The following is a 24,976-nucleotide window of genomic DNA, read 5'->3' as shown; positions in this document are numbered from 1 at the left end:
CCGAAAACACCCCTTGGACAAGGCCCTCCGCACCTTTTGGTGGTCCACCTCGAAGGACGTCAAAGGATAAACGAGTGTGGGAGGGAGATTATGGCCCTCGGGACCACCGCGCCTGTCCCCACGAAGAAGGGTGGTTTACTCAAAACCGGGAGATCCGGCCCAGTATCGCCAACACTACGACGGAAGCAGAAGCTCGAGGGGAAGAAAAGGTATTTCATTCAATTAATCTCATTTAGCGAGTAAGGTTCAAGCACAATTTCAACAAACCTTCTGGACAAGGGTGTCATAAAAAAATATGTAACTATATAATTTTTAAATCTATATGCTAGACAGAATTTGAATTTTGTTAACATGTAACTTTCGTTTCTCAAACGGTAGCCAAAATAATTTTTCATCTATCATACAATTTATTTTAATCAAACATTAAATTGACTATCTGGCAGTGGCTTCTGTTAAAAATTTAATTTTTCGGATTTATACGGACTATCATCAATATCATCAATACTACGCCAAGATTTCATCTTATGATGAATCTTTTCATCAGCCATCAAAAAATCCACCTTGGCTTGTTTAGATCAACCTGCTCATCAGGTTGTCCGAATCATTTGTGAGTAACATAGGAAATTTAATTTCACTGTTTCTTTGGATCGGACATGTTATTTTTTGCATTAATTAGAAACGATGATTGACTTCAGTTCATTAATTAACCTCACGTGAGCGCATTGGACTAATCCAAAATAAAAATATCTTCACAGGTCAAAAAGTTTTCCAACTTTTATATTGAACTTCTACGCTACGCTGTCCAAATCCTTCTCGGAATAAAGTCAGAATTGCTCAAAAAATTATTGACCTGCTTCATTCTCGCAAGATGTGTTTAAAATTAATTAGAATGGATGATGGGTTTTGAATTGATTAACTGACCTCTTACGTACACAAGAATGGTCTAATGGTGGGACTAATCCAAAATCAAAAAATCAACCCTGATCCGATTCTTATCGCTTGTTTTCATTTCAACCAATCCGAACGTTGTCGCTTTTTTGTTATCTTGACCTATCAGAACGTATTCGAATCCAGCAATTACACTTTTTCTTTAGGTCTGAATTTTTAAGGTTTTAAATTAATTAGAAATGATGATTAGAACTTCTTAATAGACCTTCTATTTATTAGAACAATCTTATCGAAGGGCATCCAAAATTAAAAATGGTCCCAGGTCCGAACGTTCTCGCTTTTCTTTCTTTGAACCCATGGTAAGACAGGTATTCAAAATCAATTGAGGCATAACGTCACAAATAACGGAAATAAATATATTGAACTGTTTATTTCTATCGAACAATGTTTTAAATTAATTAAGAACGATGTTTAGGGCTTGTATTTTGTGAATGTTCATTAACTTCATGTGGGCAAATACGCCAAGCCAAAATCAAAACTGTTCAAAGGTAGATACGATAGATGTCTTCCCGCTATACGGGAATACCAAATAAACTGTTTAAAACTCCAGGAACTACATAAATAACTGATGGCTTGTATTAACCACAGTTCTCATGTGTACTCAACGGGTTAAACCAGATTCTTTAATTACATTCTCTTTTTTTTTTTTTTTTTTGAAAATTGCGAGAAAAAATGTAACCGTAAGGATCAGTTCTGCTGTAACGAGTAAATAGTGAGATAATGAGATAATCACTTCGAAAAGTTTTATTTTAGTTTTGCATTTACATATTTTGGATGATTTAAATAAATCCAATAACACTGGGTTGCAGAACTTTGATTTTAGCCCCAAAGCAGTAAATATGCTCTTAAGAACTCACAAGGGGACGACCAGTTTGGTGGGCCACGGATGTGGACCAAACTTATTTTGGTGGTTTTACACTCCAAAATATCGAACACGTACCCGCTACGTCTTGTGAATAAGTTTAGCCAATTTTTGTTTCGTGTTTAAAGCTGAAATTTTCCTTATATTATTTTTATTTCGTCTTTCTATTTGCCAAATCAACTATAGGAATATATGATTTTATAGCAGTTTTTATGTAGGTTACAATAAAAATATACCAAAATCTATCCAAGTTTATCAATAACGAAAAAATTTCTAAAAACCAAATATTTTTCAAGTAAACCAAGTAACAAATTTTTTTCTGTGAAACTAATATGAAATTTTATTTTAAGCACCTATAGAGAACCCAAAATACGAATTTTTGTTTGAATTTAAATTTATCGATTTTTAACCCATACAATTACTCAGATTTACTGGAGTTTGACGTCAAACATACCGCATGTAGCTTTAAAATAAATAAAATATTTCTATAAAAAAAAGACACAAAAGAGCAAAATTATTTTCCAGAAATTAATCGCTATTCAATTAGAAAAGCCCGACTTTAATGTTCGATACAGTTATAAAATGCAGTGGACAATTTTTTTAAAATGAATTATCAACAATGAAAATAGATCACTAGCTTTTTAGAAAATGATGCTAGAGCATGCACTAGGAATGTCAGTCAAGAATTCTTTAAGTCTATTTATAATGAACATGTTATTGGAAAAGTGGGAGTATTTATGGAATAATTGTATTTATTCTCACTTGTCAACAAAGACTTCACTTATCCAATAACAACGTGTTCATTAGAAATAGACTTAAGGGAATTCTTAATCGGATTAATGGAAGCTTTTTTCAAAATCTAATTTTAGTCGCAATTAAATGAGCATAAATCGTTATTTAGTGATTAAAAAAGGATTTTTGGTGTATCAATTTCATTGTTGGTTAACATAAAAACAAAAATGTTGTACGACCATATTCACAAGAAGGGGCGGATGCGTGTCCGAATGCCCAAAAATAGTTTGGTCCAAATCCATGACCCACCAATCTGGTTGTCTCCTTGTTTGTTGGGTGATCTATGATTGACTATTTGTTGAACTGTACCTCTGAGTCTGTCTATTCTCGGAGTACTTGGAATTACTGAATCTTGTTTGATGTTTACGATTTTCTAAATGCTACCTGTTCTAAATAACGCCTGAATTATTTTCAATGCTCATATTAATGTTCTCACTTTAATAATGGTTACCTAAAAACAACAATTTTAGAAAGTTTTGTAAGAAATATTAAAAAGTTCTTTTTGTCCAAGGAAATCCTCATTAAAGTTTGAAATTGTATGTACCAGATTTTTTTTTTTTTTTTTTTCAAGAAACGGTGTCTACGAATCGATAGTTCCTCACCACTCAATTACTGCGCTACTCAAAATTGTAAGTCCATCATTTTTCCCCATTTACAGTGTGCCGGATTAAAGTCTTATCATCGCGATTATATGAAGTGCCATTCTGACGTGATTGTGTATTATTTATTATAAGATATTGTTTTTCCCGATGTATGATCGACCCGGATCATCCGTGTTTGGAAACTCGAAAGAGAGGGCGTTTTATATTATTTTGCTTATATTTGTATGATATTAATTTTTTTTATATTAATTGGACTGCAGGTTTATTGTTTATTATCAATTGGTGCATTTTTATAGGTACTTTCGTCCTTTTTGCTAAAATATTACAAATTTCATAAAAATGTTCAATCAGAATCCAGACAAGAATGAATTTTACACAATAAAACTGCCCGTTTTGATAACGAAGTGCAAGTTCTTTTGTTGTTTACATTCTCCAAAAATGTTTCGGGATTTCGGCAAACGACGTATCCTTTACGCTCAAGTTATCTCTTTCCGGTGGAAAACAAAGGATTAATGGACAAGCCTTCTTTTGTCGACGGTTTTAATTAAATCCTTACTTAAAAATTAGATCAGCGCAGTCCGTTTAAAGTGAAGGAATAAAATCCAGATTTATTTCTTATTCATTTTTGAGAAAATCAATACCTTTTTAGACACAATTAACTGAATTTAATTATATTAATTTAATTACGTTAATTTTTAAATTATTTCTGTTAATTCTTATTGATGTTGCTTAATTGTATCTAAGTATTTTACATTATTCTGGTAACGTATCGAATAACCTTATTATTTAAATACATAATCTTGAATCTTAAACAATTTTAATATTTTAACATGAATTTTATTTTTAATTCTTTGGGCTTTAGAGGCTAAAGGTTTGCTACGTTGAACTATTTGGAGCTAAATATATCTGGTATGTATTTCATTCTGGCCGTGAAATATTCACAGGCTTCATGATATTTTTTTAAAATCAGTAAGATCGCTTTTCCCTACAATATGGGCACTTTGGTAAAATTTCCAGCAACATTTAAAAAAAACTGAAAAGAACGTGTGGCATCTCTGCTTGCTGAGGGGCATCCTTCCGTCCTCTAATATCTCTTACTGGACAGTTATCTCACTGATCGGTTTTTCCGAGTCTTTGAGGCAATTCCTGCACTGCATATTCCCCTATCCGTGCTGGTGTGTTCCTCAGGGTAGCTTTCTGGCCCCCCCACACTATCCAGGTTTCAACTGACATTCCATCACACGCACGTGTACAGACGATACAGCATCTCAAGTAAATCCGATCCTATCATTTCCACTCGGAAATCTCGGAACACAGACAAATCCACCAACATTAACTTCACTCTCGTAAAAAATCCCCACTTCTGTCTACTAAATAATATTCCGTTCCCAACTGCGGACGTTGTACATCGCCAAATGCTTCACACATGACTGGGACGTCAAAATGATATGACACGTCACAGGGGTCTAGCACGACTTCTTAACAAACGTAGCATATTCATTAAAAAAATTGAGAAATCATGTGCTCTTATGAGAGAAGAGAAGCGGAGAATTCTTGAGAGCAGTAAAATCTGTCAGAAACCGATGACAGGTTTATATTCTTCAAGAACTTTTTGAAAAAAAATCTTAAAAAATTGCAAGAAAGAGGCGAAACCAAACCCCATACCAAATATAAATACGTCGGATTTTAGAAAATAAGTTTCCACTCTATGTCCAATCCTATACACTGCTGACATATCTATACGTCCGAACAGGCAACTCACAATCTATACGGGCGACAACACAATCCCATCTACACACTCCAAACTCCTAGCAGAAGCATATGTTGTTGGAGTCTCCAATCCAACGACATATGAACCTAATTACCGACTGATGCACTCGGTGGCGGATCAGGTTGAACTAGAAAATGCACGCTCAAACGTCAGACCTTCCCACCAGTCCACATCATAATACATAATACCATCAAGTCCGCTACCTTGGGACTTTACTTATATAGCAGATTGATATGGAGCACGCTTATATGTTACAAAATATTAATCGTTTTACCCAACAATTTTAGAAAATAACAATATTTCCCTTCAAAAATAGTCAGCAAATAAAAAGTTCAACAAACTCAAATTCCCAGTGCTAGAGACTAGATTCCAACATTCAATAATCAAACTCCAATACAAATAACTCAAAAAACAGCCGAGAGAACAAAATATTTGTCATTCGGACATTTGACTTTAGAAAATAACAACTTTTTATTAAAAAGCGGTTGGAAAACAAAAATTGTTTAAAATGTCCTGACGACCCTCCTGATATCTGTTAACAAATCTGCTGTACATCTCAATTAACTTACACCAGACACACAATCGGATTTAGGCAAAATCACTCTTGCATCAACAGTTGCACCGAGTAATCGATACGATCCCTAAACAGTTACAAGGAAAATGGGGTATGCCTAGGAATTTTTCAGGGCATGGAAAATGCTTTCGACAACTTACTAACTGGCCGAAAGTTTGCAGTAAAATACCGGATCTAACCTTACAACTCATCTCTATTTACTCTGGAGTCCCACAAGGCAGCATGCTAGGCCCATTTCTTTACCCTGTCTACTAAGCGACTTCTATGAAGACGACGTAGCAGCTCGAGGCTCTGCTAGGACTTGTGAAGAAGCTCGGCGGATACTCCAACAATTTTGAGACCTTACTGGAGTATAAAAGGTGATACACTGTCAAGACCCATCCAAGACCACGCTTGGAAAATTCCTCGCTTGGTGAATGTCCGTTAGCTAAGAAAACTTGGACTAAAAGCTAACATGTGCCACCATGTTAAAAGTCTAATAACAAAAATAAGACCGCCTCCACCAAACACCTCCATGATAGTAGGTCACTCGTAACACTTTCTACTAAAAGCCAGCTGTATAACCCAGTCGTCCAATTCGATGATACACCACTGGCTTATTGGCAGCAGAGTACAAAACAAAATCTTGGATGCGAGCAATGGAATGTAGCCATACGGCAATACAGCACTTCGAACCTCAAAATGACTATATTGCCATCCTAAACCATCCTAATCAATAAGAACATAGCAACAGCCTCATGAGACAACAAACCACCACTAAGATACGTCAGAAGGTTTAAAAGATAACGCCCACAAGATTTATTTAATAACTAATCTAAAGGGAAGAAGCATGTGGTTTCAAATTGCTATAAATGACTGCTGGTTAAAAAATATGGTTTTAGTTCTCGTCAGGGGCTGCCAATGGGTTGGTATCTCAAAACAAATACCATATTAATTACGTCATTAATAGATACAAACTAAAAATTATCATTGTTAGCACGACTCTGTACATTTTCGTAGGTAATAATAAGTTAAATATAGTTTCACAACACCCCCGGAAAGAGGGCAGATTCAAAGTGGCCGTGAATAATCAAACTGAACTGCAAATAACTCGTTTAGATAAATAATACAATACAAAAAAAAACGATTCCCATAATTACATTCAAAGTTAGCATAGTACTGTCCAAAATTTTAAATTAATCAAGTACCTCCGGATGCAACTAAACAATTTACTTGTAACATGTTCTGAGGATTTTGCACCTATAGCCCAAAAAACTGCCAGTTCAAGAAACTCGACAGTTTCAGAGTGTACCGACTCGTAGCATATCAATACGCTGCCATTTAATGGACGTAAAACGGGGTTTAACTTACGAAGAGTTAATTAGGGCCCGAAATTGCGTATAAACTTTTGGCCTGAACGGGCTGTGACAGATTTACGGATTTTAATATTTTCCAATTAGTTTGGCTGGTAATTGCGATAATTAAAACGACGCTTCTGTAGAGGTTGATCGTTTTAGGATAACACGACTACCAGCCCATGTGAGTACTTTTCGGGCGGTTTTGGATATTTAATGCTATCCGAGCATTTTTATTCTGTTGAACGGGTCAACGGAAGCATAGCTTTTAGTGTTGATTTTCTACATTGTGAGACAGAAGAATGAAAATAACTGGATTCTATCAGTTCCAGTCGAACGATCGAATCAATCGAAAACGGCGATGTGGTTTTGTGGAGTGAAACTCTTGATAATCGTTTTGTCTCTGCTCATAAGAGTTCAATTTTCAAAACAAAATAAAAATTTCTGATAAGTAAATAACCACCAGGTTCTGATGAACCTTCTGATCAACGTTCAAGTACAGTGCAATACAAAAATGTGATACTTATAAAATACCACGGATATGTTTAAAATAAAACATTACCACGGTACATAAGTTCATTAGTATTAATATCATCCACATTTCTCTGAGTTATGTACAACTGTAAATTTCCAATATGAAAGCTCGTTAAGAAAAAACATATCACTTTTGAAATATCCAAATGTTTGTGATAAATGTCCCAAAGACCATTTTAAAAAATTACCAGGCGGCCCGTGGTCAATAGATTTTCACCAAGTTAATTATAACTTAATTAAAGCTCAATATACAAGACTGCTTAGGTTGACTAACCTGGGGATAATGGATAATAAATTTCTCGAGATTACAATAGCACACCACCTTGAACACGTTCCCACATTGATTTTAGAAAATATCAACCGGGATGTGTGTCTGGATTTGAATGTTGTTTAATTACATTTACGTCCCCATGCCTTCTCTTCCTGTTGACTTGGCTGTTACGTTGAAAAACGACGGATCGATAGGTACAAAGAATAATGAGATCATAGAAAGGTTTAAATTATTTTATTAATTCAGTTTAAAGCCACAGGGAATTTTGCCGCCCGATTTTTAACCTCTACTTCGTATCTCAATAAAATATAAGTCGGTTAAAGTTTCAAATAATTCATTAATCATTTAAAGTAAATGTATTTCGAATAATTAAAACTTGCTACTAACCCAACTCTCTCACTAATTCCACCACACAATCTCACCATCTCTGTATGTTTGTGTTTTGTCACTCTCTCGCCTTCTTTTTCTCTTTCCTACCGTCTCTCTCTCACTCACTCACTCTGTCTCTCTCCTTCTCCTCTATCTCTTTCGCTCCCTCTCCCTTTCTCTAATCTTCCTCTCTCTCTCTCTCTCTCTCTCTCTTTCTTTTCCTCCTCTCTCTCTCTCTCTCCTCACTGTGTACGTAGGTTTCTTTGTCTGATTCTCTCTGTCTCTCTCTCTCTCTCCCGCTCTTTCTCTCTCTCTCTGTCTTTCGGCCTGTCCGTCTCTCTTTCCCCGAATCCCTTTCTATCTCTTGCTCTCTTCTTCTCTATCCCCTTCCCTATCAATCTGTCATCTGTTTCCTCCTTCTCTCTTCATCCCGGTATGTAGGTTTCTTGGTCTGACTCTTACTCTCTCTTACTCGATCTATCTCTCTATCTCTACTCTTTTATCTCTCTATTTCTCTCTCTCCCGTACTTAGCCTCCCTCTCTTTCTCTCTGTTTGTTTATTTATCTGACTTGCTCATCCGCTCACTCTCTCTTGCTTTCCTTCCTCCCATCACTCTATCTCTATCTCGCGCTCTGTGCAAGTTTATTTTTCTGACTTTCTAACCTCCCTATCTCTCACTCCTCCCTCACACACTCTCTCTCCCTCTCTCTCTCTCTCTCACTGATTATAATGTAGGTTTCTTTGTCTGAATCTCTCTTACTCTCTCTCTCTCTCTCTCTCTCTCTCTCTCTCTCTCTGCGAGTCGTTAAGCACAAAACAAAAACTTTTAATAAGCGACTCTCAGTAAAAGGTGGAATAACTTTTTCTCGAATCCCTCTACACATAAAAGTATGTAAAAATATTAACGATTTCCAGAATAGTCTTAAAAATCACCTCTTATGAAGCTATGATAGATGCTAAAAGTACAATTTAACATTTTTTATTACTATTTAATGACTAGAACTGTTATTTCTAGATTTATATTGATAATTTATAATTCATGATTTGTGCTGAATTGTATTGAAAAAGTATTTTTGTTCTCTTAGTACATTAGCAATTTACTTTTTAATTGCTGAATTATTCTGTAAACTAGAATAATTATATCAATGGGCAATTTGAAGTACATACATACGTAGTTCAATGTAAAACGAATAGATATAACATACTAACCACAAAATCAGGTTATTAGAAGTAATTAATGTGTAATGTCTTAGAAGTAAGTTAAACTTAGTAACCATTGTATTTCACATTAGATGTAAGACTGGTCATTGAGGTCAAATCTTGTTTAAGTGATAAATAAAGCGTTCATCATCGTTTGTATGTTTATTTGTCTGACTTTCTCACACTTCTCTCCTCAACCTCCGTATTTATCTCCTTCTATCTATCTACCTATCTAACTACATCCATACATGCCTATCTATCAGTCAGTTTATCTATTTAATAATTTGTTCTAAAAACTATCAGTCTGTCTACTGTCCATCTATCTAATATGTATGAATTTTTTTTCAATTAGAATTAGAAACAATTTCGCTGAAGGCCTATAAAGTTTTGAAAACGAGAAAATAAGAATAGCTTTAGTAGATCGCGATCATATTATTTCCTCATTTTCCTTTGTACAGTTAGGAGTCACGAATTTGTTGACGGTATTAATAATCTATAATTTACAATTAAATTGAAATATTCAATGCCTAATAATTCTGCCAGTCCTTAAGATCGATACGTGTGCCTCATTCGTAATTTTTTTTATTTCTTTTTTTTGGGCGAGCGCTGAAGAAGTGTGAAGAACCACCAATGACGTTCTTCCCCCTTTTGAAGAATTCTAATAACGCCCAGCATTCCCCCCGAGTGCGAGTCGTCTCAGGTCAAGTCTCACAATTAAGTAGAAGCATTTTCCGAGGTGAATTTGTCAACCCCTTTGATACCCCTAACGACGGAAACTATTAATACCATTAGTTACCATCGGCTATGATCTATGGTTGAAACCAATTTTCAACCAAAATGGAAGAAAGATTATATAACATGTTAATAAAATTCACAATTAGTATCACCTTCACTAGTTTTCGTGGTCCCCTTGACCAATTTTTAGTTCGACTAGGCACGACTCTAGCTGAAGATCGTGGGTTCGAATCCCGCTCGTGACACTGACTTTTTTACCTCAACTAAAAACTTTGATTAATTAGTATCAACATTATTGGATTTGGATATTTAATCGTTTTATTGTATTATTTATTAAATAAATTTGGTTCATAGCATTGTATATATTGGGTGTTTCACATGAAATGTCCGAATTTATAGTTTCAGAAATTCAGAGATGATATAGCGGTTTTCGTTTACTTCCAATTGTTTACATATTATAATTAAGCAGTTATTAATCCTCCACTTTTGTTTATAATGATGAGCTACCCCAATCCATTACACACTTTTTAGTATACCTCCAAATATGAACATGGGAACACGCGATTTTCATTTAATATTCCTTTACGCGTTTAAACTCGGTCATTTGGCAGCTGAGGCTGCAAGAAACATCAGTAAGGCGTTTGTGGAAGGGGGGTAAATGACTATTCGTCGTTGGTTTGCTAAGTTTTCGGAAGGGAATACCGAATCGGAAAACGAGCTCCGCGGAAGAACTCTAATTTCAATTGACAAAGATGTCCTTCAACTTCAGGTGGTGCAGCTCAGAGAACAGTCAGAGGACACGCAGCACAAATAAATCCAAGTGCAGCTACCGTGTCAATGCAATTAACGAACATGGGAAAAGTTAAAAAGCATGATCTACGGGTCCCTCATAAGTTCACAGCGACAGCAGTTGCCTTGGGGCATGCGTTTTGTGGTTTTCCAGGCAAAATACCAAGCCTTTTCTTGAAAGAATAATCACTCGCGATGAAAAATTGATTGCATATGACAATCAGCGTCGGTCAGTGCAGTGATTAAACATCGACGAAAGACACATGCGACAACCAAATTTACACTCCAAAAAATTGATGGTGGCCGCATGGTGGTCCACGGGTGGAATTATTCACTACTCATTTTTGCCTAGAGGTGCCTCCTATTACCTCTACATCGTACTGCAAGGAAATTGAAGAAATGTGTAAAAAATTACTCAAAAACAACCTGTATTGGTAAATCGGAATGGTCCTATACTCCTCCACGACAACGCCAGGCCTCATGTTTCGAAACACACCGTAATCAAATTGAAAGGGCTTGGCTACGAATTTTCACCTGTTTAAAATTTGGACAACTTCATCAAAGGAAAAATTTTAAAAATTATGTTCAAACCCAAAAAGCGTTTTCAGATTTTGTTTAATTTCAAAGCTCAGAATTCTTTAGTTCCGGCATAAAAAAGTTGGTCTCGTTGGGAAAAATGTGTAGAAAATGAAAGTAAATACTTCGAATAAAATGATTCGAAGTATTTACAAAGTTTTTTGGACGGTTTACTTGTTGTAGCTTGTTTGACGGTGGTTTTTTTCTACGAGAACTGACCAATAAGGTGCCCAGATAAAATAATCGTAAAAATTGATACAGAGGATAATTCGAACACCTTAGGAATTCATATGTGTTATCTTATTTATAAAAGTTTATCACCAGGTCGTAAAGTTGGTTAAAGGCTTATTTCCTTTCTGACCCCTGTCGAAACCAAACAATTCTACATTCAATATTATTTGAAAACAAATTGTGAAGGTGCTAATTCAAAACAGTCATTCGTTTCCTAAATGATACATTATTTTTTATGTTATAAATAAAATAATGGTTTATTTGTCAAAGCTGCTATCAGTCCTGCACTAAAAGGAAATTTATTCCTACTTGTGAATTGAGCCTTATTTCCCATTTGGGATCTGTCGAAACCCCAAAATCCTTAATTCAAAGGTGAACGCTTCAAATTAGATCGGGGAAAATGATTTTCAAAAGATAATCCGCAGATCAAAATATGAACTAATTGAGTGAGAAAAGGCAATTAGAACTGGCGAAACTTGACGGGCAACAGCACTCCAGCCAACTATCTTGGAGTGGCGATGTAATTATCGCCCGCTCTCGACGTCACGAGCAAAAGGCCATCGTTTTTCAAAGGAGTTGCCGTCCTGGGCCAGGTACTCATTCGGAGGCGCAATTACACGGATCTCCGTTGAATGGGGCCAATTCCGAGATGTCATCTCGAGAACTGCGGTTCAAAATTCAATTCTGTTCCTCTCCTTCGAGCATTTACAGACATCCCACGCCCACCGGTTAGGCGTATCATATTAATTTCGGCCTATCATAACCGTTCTTGATATGCGAATGTACTGAAAAATGGCTTTAGTAAGACCTCGACCGAAATGCCTGGGGGCAGCGGGTAAATAATTAAACCGGCTTCGAGTATGATTCGAAAAATTTGCCTGAATATTAGAGGAAAACGTTTTACTAAGTCGAATGATTTATAAATTATTTTATTCCTCTAAATGATTGTTAATTTATCTTCAAATCAAATATTGAAAAAACTTATATTCTCCCTTTTGATTGAAATTGGATTGAGTACAAATTGTAGTTCGGTCGATTCTACTCATTTTGCTCTACCTACCCTCGTTGCTTTGGTCTGTCAGACGCGCTTCGGCTTCTCGTTGTGATCAGAGTGAGCCGTGATATCTTCTGTGGTGAGCCAGAGCCAGTGAGCTAATTAGACCTAATTGGAAGTTTAATATGTTCAAAATAGACCTCGAGTTCATCCATTCTTATTGTACGATTAAAATCATAAAGACTGTCCGTATGTACAGTGTGTGTGTTTGTGTGAGAGCTAAGCCTGAATATTTTTCATAATGATTTCAACTAGTCCAATGAAATAATTAACCGCTTAAAACTTCCATTAAGTCCTTACATTGAAAGAGATTCAATGATTACTCAAGTTCTATTTTTCGATATCAACATGTCCAGTTACACTTCAGCGATGGTCCGATAGGCGTAAGTGCAGCACCTAATCAACTTGAGATGGGGAGTTGATGTACGAGTGGATCGAGGTCACGATAGCTCAGGTGGTAGAGCAGCGGCGTATCAAGCCGAAGGTCGTGGGTTCGAATCCCTCTCGTGCCATTGACTTTTTTTCATCTCAACTAAAAACCTTAATTAATTGTAATGTATTAATTGGTCAAGCGGACCACGAAATTAGTGAATCTAAAAAGTAAAGTAAAGTCATTCCATGACAGGAAAGTTAAAGTCCAACTACCCATTGGGCGTCGCGACCGAGTGTCAAAACCACTTTACAATGTTTGTTTCCAAATTATTTTCAAATAATAGTTATAAGGCTAAACCGATTTGGCCTAAGGTATGAAACTATAGAGGTAGCAATCTTTTCAATATATCCAACATTTCTAATCCTTCCCGTCCAAAAGATCAAAATCAACAGTAAATATTCTGTATTATGTTTCGAAAACTCCAAAGGGGCAGTAATATCCCGTTAATCCAAAAATTAATTAACACCCCTTACATCCTGTTAATGTCTTGTCCAACGGACGACTTCCTTGCTGTAGAATAAACATCGATTATTGGAATTGTACTTTTCCAAAACTCTATGGTGGGCATGAGATAAGAAGTAACTAAAATCAGTACTATCATACCCTTGCTCAAACTTTAGATGGATACAGAAGAGTTCAGGCGGAGGGGAAAAGAGATGATAGACTACATCTGCGAGTACAACAAAACCCTCGGACAAAGGAGGGTCACGCCCAGCGTAGAGCCCGGATACCTCAAACCGCTTCTTCCGGATGAAGCGCCAGAATCGCCCGAAGGATGGGAAACGATAATGAAAGACGTCGAGAAGTACATAATGCCTGGGGTAAGCCTTGTAAAAACTAGGTCTATTTTAAAAAACCTAATCCTTTATTGTTTAGGTGACTCATTGGCAGCATCCGCAGTTCCATGCTTATTTTCCGGCTGGTGCTTCCTACCCGTCAATCCTAGGAGGAATACTGTCCGATGGTATCGGATGTATAGGCTTCTCCTGGGTAACTTTCAGCTAATATATACAGATAGACAGGGTATTCCGCTACTCGTGTTACAAACTTTGCCAGCAGATTCCACATTCAAAAAGGAACCAAAAAGTCCTATTTAACTTTGGTCCGAATCTCACCAGTTTAGGAGTTATTTCACTTTTTATGATTTTTTTAAGATTTCACGACCTTGTTTCAAATAAACCATGATAATTCCAATTGATTTTAAACTACTATTTCCAAACCTAGAGACCAGCAAAATTTCAGAAAACTTACTCCATTTAATATCATTTTTAGTGATATAATTGCTTTTTTAATTATTTTAAAAGTCCTAATTAACTTATGGTCCGAATCTCACCAGTTTAGGAATTATTTCACTTTTTCTGATTTTTTAAGATTTCACGACCTTGCGTCAAATAAACAATGATAACTCCAAAACTAAAGTGTTTTGGACAAATCTGTTAATACCAATAAAAACTATGTTAAATTTCCAATGAGATGTGATCAATACTAAACTTGTAAACCTTAGTGAAATAAGTGTTTTAGTAGCGAGAACATAGAAATTTTTTTTTTTCAAAGTTGAAAAACTTACTATGGTGATACTAAACTACTATTTCCAAACCTACAGAACAGCAAATTTCAGAAAACGTACTCCATTTAATATCCTTTTTAGTTGTGCAATTGCTTTTTTTTATTACTTTTTTCAAAGATGAATAAATTGATGAAGGAAAAATAAAAACCGTGGATAAAGGATTGGTAAGGTCGAAATTTTTTTTTTAAGTTTAATAAATTCCTTCAAGATTTCTTTTTTTTTATTATTATTTTTTTTTTTTTAATTTCCACCTTAACAATCCGTCAGCCACGGTTTTTTCCTTTCATCCATCAATTTCTTAATATTTAAAAAAGTAATTAAAAAAGCAATTATACCACTAAAAAGGACTTTTTTTCAAAGATGAATATATTGATGAAGGAAAAATAAAAACCGTGGTTAAAGGATTGGTAAGGTCGAAAAATTTTTTAAAAAAAGTTTAATAAGTTCCTTCAAAATTTCCTTTTTTTCTTTTTTTTTAATTTTCCACCTTACCAATCCGTCAGCCACGGTTTTTTATTTTCATCCATCAATTTCTTCATCTTTAAAAAGTAATTAAAAAAGCAATTATACCACTAAAAAGGATAATAAATGGAGTACGTTTTCTGAAATTTTGCTGGTCTGTAGGTTTGGAAATAGTAGTTTAAAATCACCATAGTAAGTTTTTCAACTTTGAAAAATAATTTTTTTTCAAAGTTCTCGCTACTAAAAGTTTTAAAAGTACTACGTTTAGAATTTAGTATTGATGACACCTTATTGGAAATTTACCGCAGTTTTCAATGGTATCAACGGATTTGTCGAAAACCTTTCAGTTTCGGAGTTATCATGGTTTATTTGAAACAAGGTCGTTAAATCTTAAAAAATCAGAAAAAGTGGAATAACTCAGAAAATGTTGAAATCCGGACTATAGTTAATCAGGACTTTTTGGTTCCATTTTGAATGTAGAACCTAAGGACAAAGTATGTAACACGAGTAGCCGAACACCCTGTATATATATTTTTTAAACATTCAACATCATGCAGTTAACCCAATATTTTCTTTATTAAATTCTAATTTTTATTTTAACTTTTCGTACTTCACTTTTTTTTCAATTGTTTGGTGGCAAATGGGTCTGCAAAGAGATTAATTATTAGACGGGTATTATTATTAAAGTCGTTTATTAGTCGTCCAAAGGTTAAAAAATACCTAATCCTATATTAATTTCAACAAATTTTTTGTCAGCACAGTTCTTACTTATAAGATATGTTACAGGCGGCCAGCCCTGCTTGTACAGAACTAGAGACCATCGTCTTGGACTGGTTAGGTGAGCGATAATTTTCAATTTGATGTTTTAACTGGTGTTTGCAAAAAGAAAAAACTGTCGACAGGGAAAGCGATCGGGCTACCAGACGAGTTCTTAGCGTTCGCCGAAGGGAGCAAAGGCGGCGGGGTCATCCAAGTGAGTCAGACTTATAATATATTCTAGGATCTGATTTTTCCATTCCACGGCCGGCTGGCTATCGTCAATGACGCTCGTCCAAAACGCTCTATCATCTAGGAGATCCCAATAAAAAAAATACAAGTTTAAACTTCGTTCTATGCAAGATATCTTTTACTAATCGACGGATGTCTTGACATTAGCGTACACCAATACTTAGCTAGTCTTGATATTGTTTATTGTGTCACAGTGAGAGGGAAAACTAAAACCTACAGATCGAACCTGCTTTTTAGAATTTTTAATAAAGCAACCAATATTCCTGTCGTTATTTATATATGCATTCCATCAGGGGATCACTGTATTATATCAATGTATACAGTCATGTAGGAAATCGGAGGTCGATTTCGACGACCTACTTTAATCCTACTGTTTTGGCAAAATTAATATTGGTCGTTGGTATGCTGTTCTGGTTCGTACCAGCGAGAGTAGACGGACCATATGAACAGATCAAGTGACAATCAGTTCAGAATTAATATCCAGTTCGGTCATTTGCGACCACCGGTGAGGCTATCTTCGAGGTCTTTTTCTGTCAGGACGTTTCCATTTATCGCCCAGCCCTGGGTCAGAGCCCAAAATAGCGAAGATAGGTAGAAAAAGTGATCAGAAACGTCTGAACTACTAAGGTTGGTTACCAAAACACCAATAAAAGGCAAATAGCGAGAACAAGCTAAGCTATTGCCAACAATAATTTATATGTACTGCTTTCTTTTTCCAGACTTCTGCAAGTGAATGTGTACTTGTAAGCATGCTGGCAGCGAGGGCTCAAGCTATAAAGAAATTAAAACAGCAACACCCTTTTGTGGAAGAAGGGATGCTTCTATCGAAATTAATGGCGTATTGCTCAAAGGAAGCCCACTCCTGCGTGGAAAAAGCGGCTATGATCTGCTTCGTCAAACTTAGGATTTTAGAGCCTGACGAAAAGTGTTCTCTCAGGGGTGCCACTTTGCAGCAGGTTTGTATTTTAATTTTTTTAAATAATAAACAATAACAAAGGTGATTTGTAGGCAATGATGGAAGATGAAGCGATGGGCTTGATCCCTTTTTTCGTGTCTACGACTCTGGGGACGACTTCCTGTTGCAGCTTCGACAACTTGCCGGAAATCGGCCCGGTCTGTAGAGAGTTTCCGTCCGTGTGGCTCCACGTCGACGGGGCGTACGCTGGCAACGCTTTCATCCTGCCAGAGCTGAAGTATCTCTTGAAAGGGATCGAGTACGCCGATTCTTTCAACGCAAATTCGAACAAGTGGCTTCTTACCAACTTCGACTGCTCGACCATGTGGGTCAGGGATCGGCTGAGGTTGACTTCCGCTCTTGTCGTCGACCCCCTTTACCTCCAGCACGGATATTCTCACTCTGCCATCGACTACAGGCACTGGGGGGTCCCGCTGAGCAGGAGATTCAGGTCGTTGAAACTGTGGTTCGTCCTCCGCTCTTTCGGCATAACCGGGCTCAGGAAGTACATTCGCAATCACATTAAACTCGCCAAAAAATTCGAAAATCTCGTTAACGCCGATAATAGATTTGAAGTCTGCAACGAGGTCAAGGTGGAAAAACTGACTTTCTCAGCGTAACAAGCGATTTTAAAAAGCGAAAAACATTTTAAAAAATATAAATGAATATTTTTATTTTCAGCTCGGCCTGGTATGCTTTCGGCTTAAAGGAACGGACAAGATAAACGAGAAGCTTCTCAGCAACATAAACGGAAGCGGAAAAATTCATATGGTCCCGGCAAACGTAAACGACAAATACACTATAAGATTTTGCGTAACGGCTCAAAACGCGACGGACAAAGATATTGGTACGCTCTAACTCGAAAACCGAGCACTTTTGATATTCATTTCAATTTTTCAGATTACGCTTGGAAAGTGATCGCGGAATACGCGTCCGAACTCATTGAAGCACAGGAACTCGAAAAGGCGAAGGTAAGACGATTGGATTTTCTTCCTAGATTAGACGAACAAAATATCATCCCATCTCACCATGCTGGCGTCCGTAACACCACTCCCCAATCCAGCAAGCCACCTCGCTGAAGACGCAATATAATTTCTTGAGCTGAAATTGTACTGCCCGGGTGTTTTCTTTGATGTTGCTCAAGTCTTTGACAGGATATGGCACACGGGTTTGCTGTGGAAGCTGAAGAGCATCCTTCCTCCACCTACTTTCTCATTTAAGACAGTCAGGGAACATCATTCTCTGACTGATATCATGTTCGGCCTGGAGTCCCCACAGGCTAGTATTCTTGGTCCCATTCTGTTTCCTGATGTACCTATCCGTCTCAACACATTCATCCACACTTTTGCAGACGATTCTGTTATTCTATCTTCCAATAAAGATCCTCTCATGTTATCAACCTTAGCTCAAAAAGCCACCATATCTATATCGGATATCTCTTTCTTTCTTTCAAAACTGACGCTTCGCCACAAACGACTGACTGACAAAACGGTAATAAAGCCCATTTGGATGTACAGCATGGAACAGAGAGCTTAACCAAACATGTCAACTATCATGGTATTCAGATTTCCCAATCTGAAATCCTCGAAAAATAGTAAAGACTACCTTCTAATCTCGGTACACAAAACTCCTCAGCGCCGCATCCCGACCTATTTTCAACAAACCTCTAAGGAAGTTAATCAGCAGAGGCCTGGCGACCCGATGGATAGTGTTGTAACGAAAGAATTAATTATAAAATCTTCCATTTGTTTTATTTTGTTCAAGGAAACATCGGACGAAGTGTTCGATCTGTTGGATAGGAAAAAGAAAGAGACGCTCGCATACAAACGGTCTTTCTTCGTTCGGATGGTTTCCGATCCGAAAATTTACAATCCAAAGATCGCTAAGAGTTTGCCGGTGAACCGGCGACACACGTCTCATGTGACAGATGACGACGACGACATCGAGAGTAACTCTGATAACAGCGTGGCAGCCAACACGCCGACAATGTAAAATAAATTTAATTCGAGTTATTTTGATTTATTTTCACATTCATTAATTTTGTTTAAGAGCTTCATGGATAAGTTGGCCTCTAGCGTTTCTGGTGCACGAAGCAGGAGCCAACGAACTTGCAGTTAGGTAATACATTTCTAAGGGGCTGGGTGGTAAATCTCTGACCAAAAAAAAATCACTTCACCACGATAAGAAATATACCATAAATACGAATAAATATTCTTAATTAATTAACAATTTGTGTTTGTGTTTTCAGATTTCGCCACTTGGACACGATGGTGAGGCTCAGGGGGAACAAGGAGATTTGTCCAGCCCCTAGAAGAGAATCGCATTCACCATCACCGGAAAATTCGGAAAAGAAATCACCTACTCGCCGAAGATCCCCTTATCCGCGTTAAGCCCTGCTTGCTTCATTGTAGAAAAAAAGGATATCCGAATCCACGTTGAAACCAAAAAAAGGTCTAGAACAATACAGGTTATCCATAAACTAGCTGAGATGAACATATTCGGATATTCTTTTTAAAAAAACGCTTCACAGTTAATAAATAAAGCATACCGATGGGAACATTATTTGTCAAAAATTAAAAATGGAAAAACAGTAACAATTTGTACTATTATTATTGCTTCCAATTTTTCTTGATTAACATTAATATTTAATATATTACGATATGAGCTAATATTTTGTATAAAAAAATTACAGTATAGAGCCCTGACTAATGTGGGAATAAGGGAACAAAACATTACCTATAAAACCATGAACAAGTTATGTAAAAAAATACATTGATTATACAAAAAAAACTTTTTCAATTTGTAAGTGATCAAACTATAGTCCAGACGATTATAAATTTAAAGATAAACTGTCTGTAAAAATATGACAACACCCTGAGATTTTTTTACAAGAGCATCTTGTTTTACAAAAATAAAATAGGCTCAAAAGTACAAAATAAACAATTTTATCTTTTAAAATTAAACATGCATTTGATTAAAAACAAACCAAAATGAATAATAAAATGTAATCGGTTTAAAATGGTATTTAATAACAAGCATTGCCCTCCTCTTGCTTTTATGACTGCTTCCATCTTTGTTGGCATTTCATAACCCCTACAAGTCTTTAGCATTTTGCCGCACCTTGGCCTTTTTGTGCTTTTGCCTGGGTCCGTCAAACAGCTCACTTATATATATATGTACATTGACTAAATATAGAATTATATCTAAGCTCAGGCACATCAATATGTACATTGCTTCCCGTATACTCGGTCGTCCTAAAAAGGACAATGAGGATCTTTGAGATCCTAGCCTATTCGGCCTTATCGGACGTTTTGATTCTCAAGTTGAGAGCTGACGCACCTCTGCATAGGACAGAAGGGTGTTACTGCCGCAGCGTTGGTGTAGAGGCAGCTAAGCCCCGAGGGGCCAAGACAACCTTGCTCTCCGCTTGCCCATTCCGAGTGGTCGAGTTCGCATTAAGCATCGAACCGTATGCCGCGAGCAAAGGGCTACCTAAGCCGAAATACATCAGCCTGGTCTCCCGCGCACTACCTAGATAGAGAAAGCCACTCTATCTCCCAGAGTAGTGGGGCTTCCATAGCGTAGAAACTACCGGATCCGCTCCGGCCGCGGTTTTGTTTAAAGTGGAATTGCTAACCACTCCCTAGAGGAGACCGCTAACGGTAAAAGCCTCCAAACGAGCTCAGCCTACACCTACGTGCAAAGCATACTGGAGTAGGAGCAACCGATTCACTACCCGTTCCCATCCGCCACTACTCACGCATTCGAGGGACTTTTCAGCATAATCATAGCGTCCTCAACGCTTATACGCAGTCTTTATCCCATGAGGCCGGGTGTATAACGATAAATATGCCCAAGTTTCGTGAGAAGGTCACAGAGAGAAGACAGACTCTTCTCAAAGTGCCCGCCGGGGGTCTCACCACGGCCAACTATGAGTCCATTCCCAATGTAACAGGGGCTGAACCTGGGAACTTTTCTGTTACCCCGTAGTACAGATGGTTATGCACCCACCCCCTTCTATGCAGACAGTATCTGGTGCCCTAACCCTCGTGTGCCTCTGGTAAGGCACCCGCTGCCCTATGCCTACCCGAGGCCGACACGACTACAGCTTGTGCTTTAGAAAGGTTGCCAAGCCCTCAGGGCTACACCATTATTTTGCGCCCGGACATCCCCTTGTAGAAAAGGGTTGGGAGGGATCACATTAATGAAGGAACCTGCAGTGAGAAAAGGACGTGGATGAGGACATGAGGTACACCTTTCTTGGGCCCCAAGCCTTAACCACATTGTACCACCCGTTCCACATTAAGTGGGCTACGACTCCCTGGGTGGATGCATCAATATGATCACCGATCTTCATTCGGTCATAAATACTTATATCTAACTGACCACTCTTTCAGTCTCATAATCGCATGTAGTTATGTTAGTGAGCATCGCTGTGTAGTTTCTTTTGGGTTCGATTGTCTTTCTTATACATAGGCAGCTCACCAGCGGTCACTTGTAACACTTCTGTGGAGGTTGTTCTATACGCTCTCGTTATTTTCAGCAATCTTTTCCTTGGACTGTTGTAATATTTGCAACTTGCGCTGACTAAACTGGACACACATAGGTAAATACAGACGTGTTTATTGCCGAGGCTATTACTTTCTTTTGTTGGAACGAGACTCCTCAGGTTGGACCAGCGAGCGTGGTCATGCGGGTGACCGCAACTGATACACATGCTCCTAACCAAATTTTGTTCAAAATCCTAGAATATTTTTATTCCACTCCTCTTCTCCTCCTCAGTTCAAGGGTTGAAAGTTTTAATACCGTAACCGTGAGGTTGTCCCCCAACCTTTTTTCGATTGGGCTGAGGTCCAGACTTCTGCTGGCCACTTAAAGGAACCAGTGTTCAGGTACTCAGAAACACATGTTGCCTTATGTTCAGAGTCTAAGAAAGGCATAAAATATACTACATCTTGTAGGATCATCTCAACATAAGGTTTTCGAGATTTCCCTTATGATTAGTACCAACTAGTTACATATACATATTATACATCCCAAAAAATACCACCCCAGAACATCATAGGACCAGGCAAATATCACTGTTTATAACGTGCTGCACCATTCTCCTGACTCTTTCAAGACCATCTGGATTGTTACGGGTCTTGCTTCAACAGTGACTAGGACTTTTTTTCCATTCCTCTATAATCCACAAATTGGAATTTTTCCATTCCCTTTCTCTTTATCTCAGTCTCTATGGTGTTCTTTGAGGAGGCATTTCTATTTTTTGTCTCTCTCAACTTTCTCTAGCAGTTGACTCTGAACTGCCTGGCATTAGGGGGATATTGATTAGTCTGTCTGAGTCAATGTCAGTGATCAAGTTATCGATGCGAGAAGGTTTTAAATTGCACTTCCATATTGCTTGTATATTAGTAAAATCGATGGGGTTGCTGATTCTGGGACGTGCTGAATTTGGAGACCTCAAGTCCTAATCACCCTGTACTTTTTAACGGTATTTGAAAACTGACAAAACAATGCCAAGGCGATACAGGCAATTGATTTCCTTTTTGATGTTCATTATGGGCACAAACAAAACCAACAGATTAAAGAAAACAAGAGAAGCTGCTTGAAACTACAAAAGGTAAAAACCGACTGACTGGAACAATTAACATGAACCAAGAAAAACTTTGATCCTTAGTTTGATTGTACAAAATTTACAAACAGACCTAAAATATTATCAAATCTAATATATAAACATAAAATATTATTATAGATCTATTGGTGTTGTGATATTTTTTACAGGGAATGTATTTTAATGTCAAATTAAGACTAAATATAAAAAGTAATATCAACATACAATAATATTTAATAAATAAAGAACAGGTAGCAGTGGTAAATGTGTAAACAGAAAATAAAGAAGATATTCTATATGAAATTTTGTTTGACCGAACTCAAGAAATAACAGTATCAAAGCATAACATTGAATGTAGAAAAAAATTGATTAGTTGATATATTTTAAAACGTTGTTTAAAAATAAAACATTATTATCATGAAGAGTTTAGGTAATTGTATTTACAATTTACTAACACAAAAACATAATTACAAGGAAACATTTGTGTATAAATAATTTGTGTGAAAATAATAATAATACTTTAAAACAGTCTAGTAATGATAATGATAGATAATATCAAAAAGGAACATAAAAAATTAATATTTCTACTATTAATAATAGAACTCTTCAAATTAGTTGGCAAAGTCTAATCAAACGTTCTCGAGTCATCATGTTCTGGTAATGATATCCTGATTCAGACTGATATCAATGAATTTTTGATAGTATATGAATTTATTCTGATTATGAATGCAAAATAAATTGAGTTTTTAAAGCAGATTGTCTTATTTTTTTTTTATTAAAGCATGCATTTATTGCAATTATCAAACTTAAAAAAAAATAATAATAAAAAATAAAAATCACTGTACAATATGATACAAAGTGATCAATAACAAAATGTGGATGAAATAAAGAATTATTAAGTGCTAAAAAAATTATCTTCCCTTGTCACATTAGTTGATTGTAAGGTTACAGAAAAAAAAAACAAATAAAATAAATAAATAAAATAAAATGGAGCTGGGCAGAGCACATAGTAAGAATGAAAAAATGATTAAACAATATCAAACTGGAAATCTAAGGGATGAAAAAGAAAACAAAATGTAGATAACTTAAGAAATGAGTATGCCTTTTAAACAGAAGGAAAAAATTGGACAAGTGTAGTTTGCAAAAGAGAATCATAGACCAGAAAGGGGGATTCCTTTGTTCGATAAAGGGCTAGATTCAAAAAATATTTTGAGAAGGCTTTTTTTAAAGAAAATTTTTTCAGGAAGAATAACTTTTTTAAGATTTAAAAGCTGCTCATTTATGGAAATTTAAGATTTGATTCAAGAAATTTAAAAGATTTTTAATTTTATAAAAAGATTTTTTAGATTAACACATTACTACACACCTTCGGCTTCCCTATTTCTCAAGATGGACCATGAAGTTCTGTATTTGTGCCCCTTCAAAATCAAAATGATTTATAGCTTTTAAGTAAAGTTGGCTGAGATGAAAAGATTAGTGTCACAAGTTTGTGACACTGACTTCTGGTGGCTCAACATGCCACAGCTCTAACTGCTTGCAAAAAAAATGGCAATAGCTCAAGTGCTCTCACTCAATCACACTTTACATAAAAATTATATATCAACTTAAACTTACACTATACTAATTATATACAGTAGAGGATTTTTACAAGATGAGTTATTTATCACTGGACGTCTCTGACCATATCAAACTGAAGGATCTCCATGCGAGATTGAAATGAAAGTAATTTCCGATTGCAAATTTGGAATTAGGAAACTCAAATTTGACCATGCTTCTTAAAAGGTAGAGACTCAATGAGCAAGAGAAAAAAGATTTGTGTCAGTGAATACAGAACATGTAAATGATACAAAGTAAAATCAGAAACCATTGAAGCGTGTGAAATAAATTACTTCGCAGGGGTACAATTTTTTTGGATATAAAATACAACGTTTGAAATATTTAACCAGGGCAAGACAGCAAATTCGTAAATCAGGCTATGTATTGACAGTACCTAATCTAAAAAAATAAATCTTTAAGAGGAAAAATAAAATTTTTTAATTAGTCCAAATGTGGTATTTTTAGCAGTTGAGAAAATATACTAATTTGCTTAAATAATAAACTAAAAAAATTTAAGCAATAGAATATGTCAATTTTTACTGCTGAAATGTGTACGCTGACAAGAGCCATTACGTATATTGTCACATTGGAAGGGAATGAATTTAGCACTCTCAGACAGTATGAGCTTCTTGAGCAATTTCATCCAAATGCAAGGTATGATTATCTACTGGCGGAAATCATTAATGCCACATATGACTTAC

The 24,976-nt window shown here is 36.4% G+C and overlaps 2 protein-coding genes across 5 annotated transcripts in view; one reads left to right on the top strand and one right to left on the bottom strand.

The window, feature by feature from the left end:
* Positions 1–19,618, top strand: part of LOC106662160 (tyrosine decarboxylase) — a 165,421-nt gene extending 145,803 nt beyond the window's left edge. Inside the window, exons 1-12 of one of the 4 annotated variants that reach the window (XM_014386006.2) lie at positions 7–209; positions 13,697–13,897; positions 13,953–14,066; positions 15,892–15,943; positions 16,008–16,078; positions 16,833–17,069; positions 17,122–17,661; positions 17,750–17,915; positions 17,969–18,039; positions 18,833–19,056; positions 19,118–19,186; positions 19,317–19,618. In XM_014386006.2, the coding sequence (XP_014241492.1) occupies positions 13,697–13,897; positions 13,953–14,066; positions 15,892–15,943; positions 16,008–16,078; positions 16,833–17,069; positions 17,122–17,661; positions 17,750–17,915; positions 17,969–18,039; positions 18,833–19,056; positions 19,118–19,186; positions 19,317–19,458 (1,887 nt within the window). In that variant the 5' untranslated portion in view covers positions 7–209 and the 3' untranslated portion in view covers positions 19,459–19,618. Of the gene's footprint in view, positions 1–6; positions 210–3,176; positions 3,232–13,696; positions 13,898–13,952; positions 14,067–15,891; positions 15,944–16,007; positions 16,079–16,832; positions 17,070–17,121; positions 17,662–17,749; positions 17,916–17,968; positions 18,040–18,832; positions 19,057–19,117; positions 19,187–19,316 lie in introns of those variants that run through there. The other 3 variants (XM_024225416.1, XM_014386005.2, XM_014386008.2) reach the window with 3 other exon arrangements.
* Positions 1–24,976, bottom strand: part of LOC106662164 (ribonuclease P protein subunit p25-like protein) — a 47,652-nt gene that overhangs the window by 20,718 nt on the left and 1,958 nt on the right. The window lies entirely within an intron of this gene.

This window comes from Cimex lectularius, unplaced genomic scaffold, assembly GCF_000648675.2.
Source record: "Cimex lectularius strain Harlan isolate CLEC.00 unplaced genomic scaffold, Clec_2.1 scaffold51, whole genome shotgun sequence".
NCBI classification, from domain to species: Eukaryota; Metazoa; Arthropoda; class Insecta; order Hemiptera; family Cimicidae; genus Cimex; species Cimex lectularius.
Note: the sequence above shows the minus strand (reverse complement) of the source record. Positions and strands in the feature narration are given on the sequence as shown.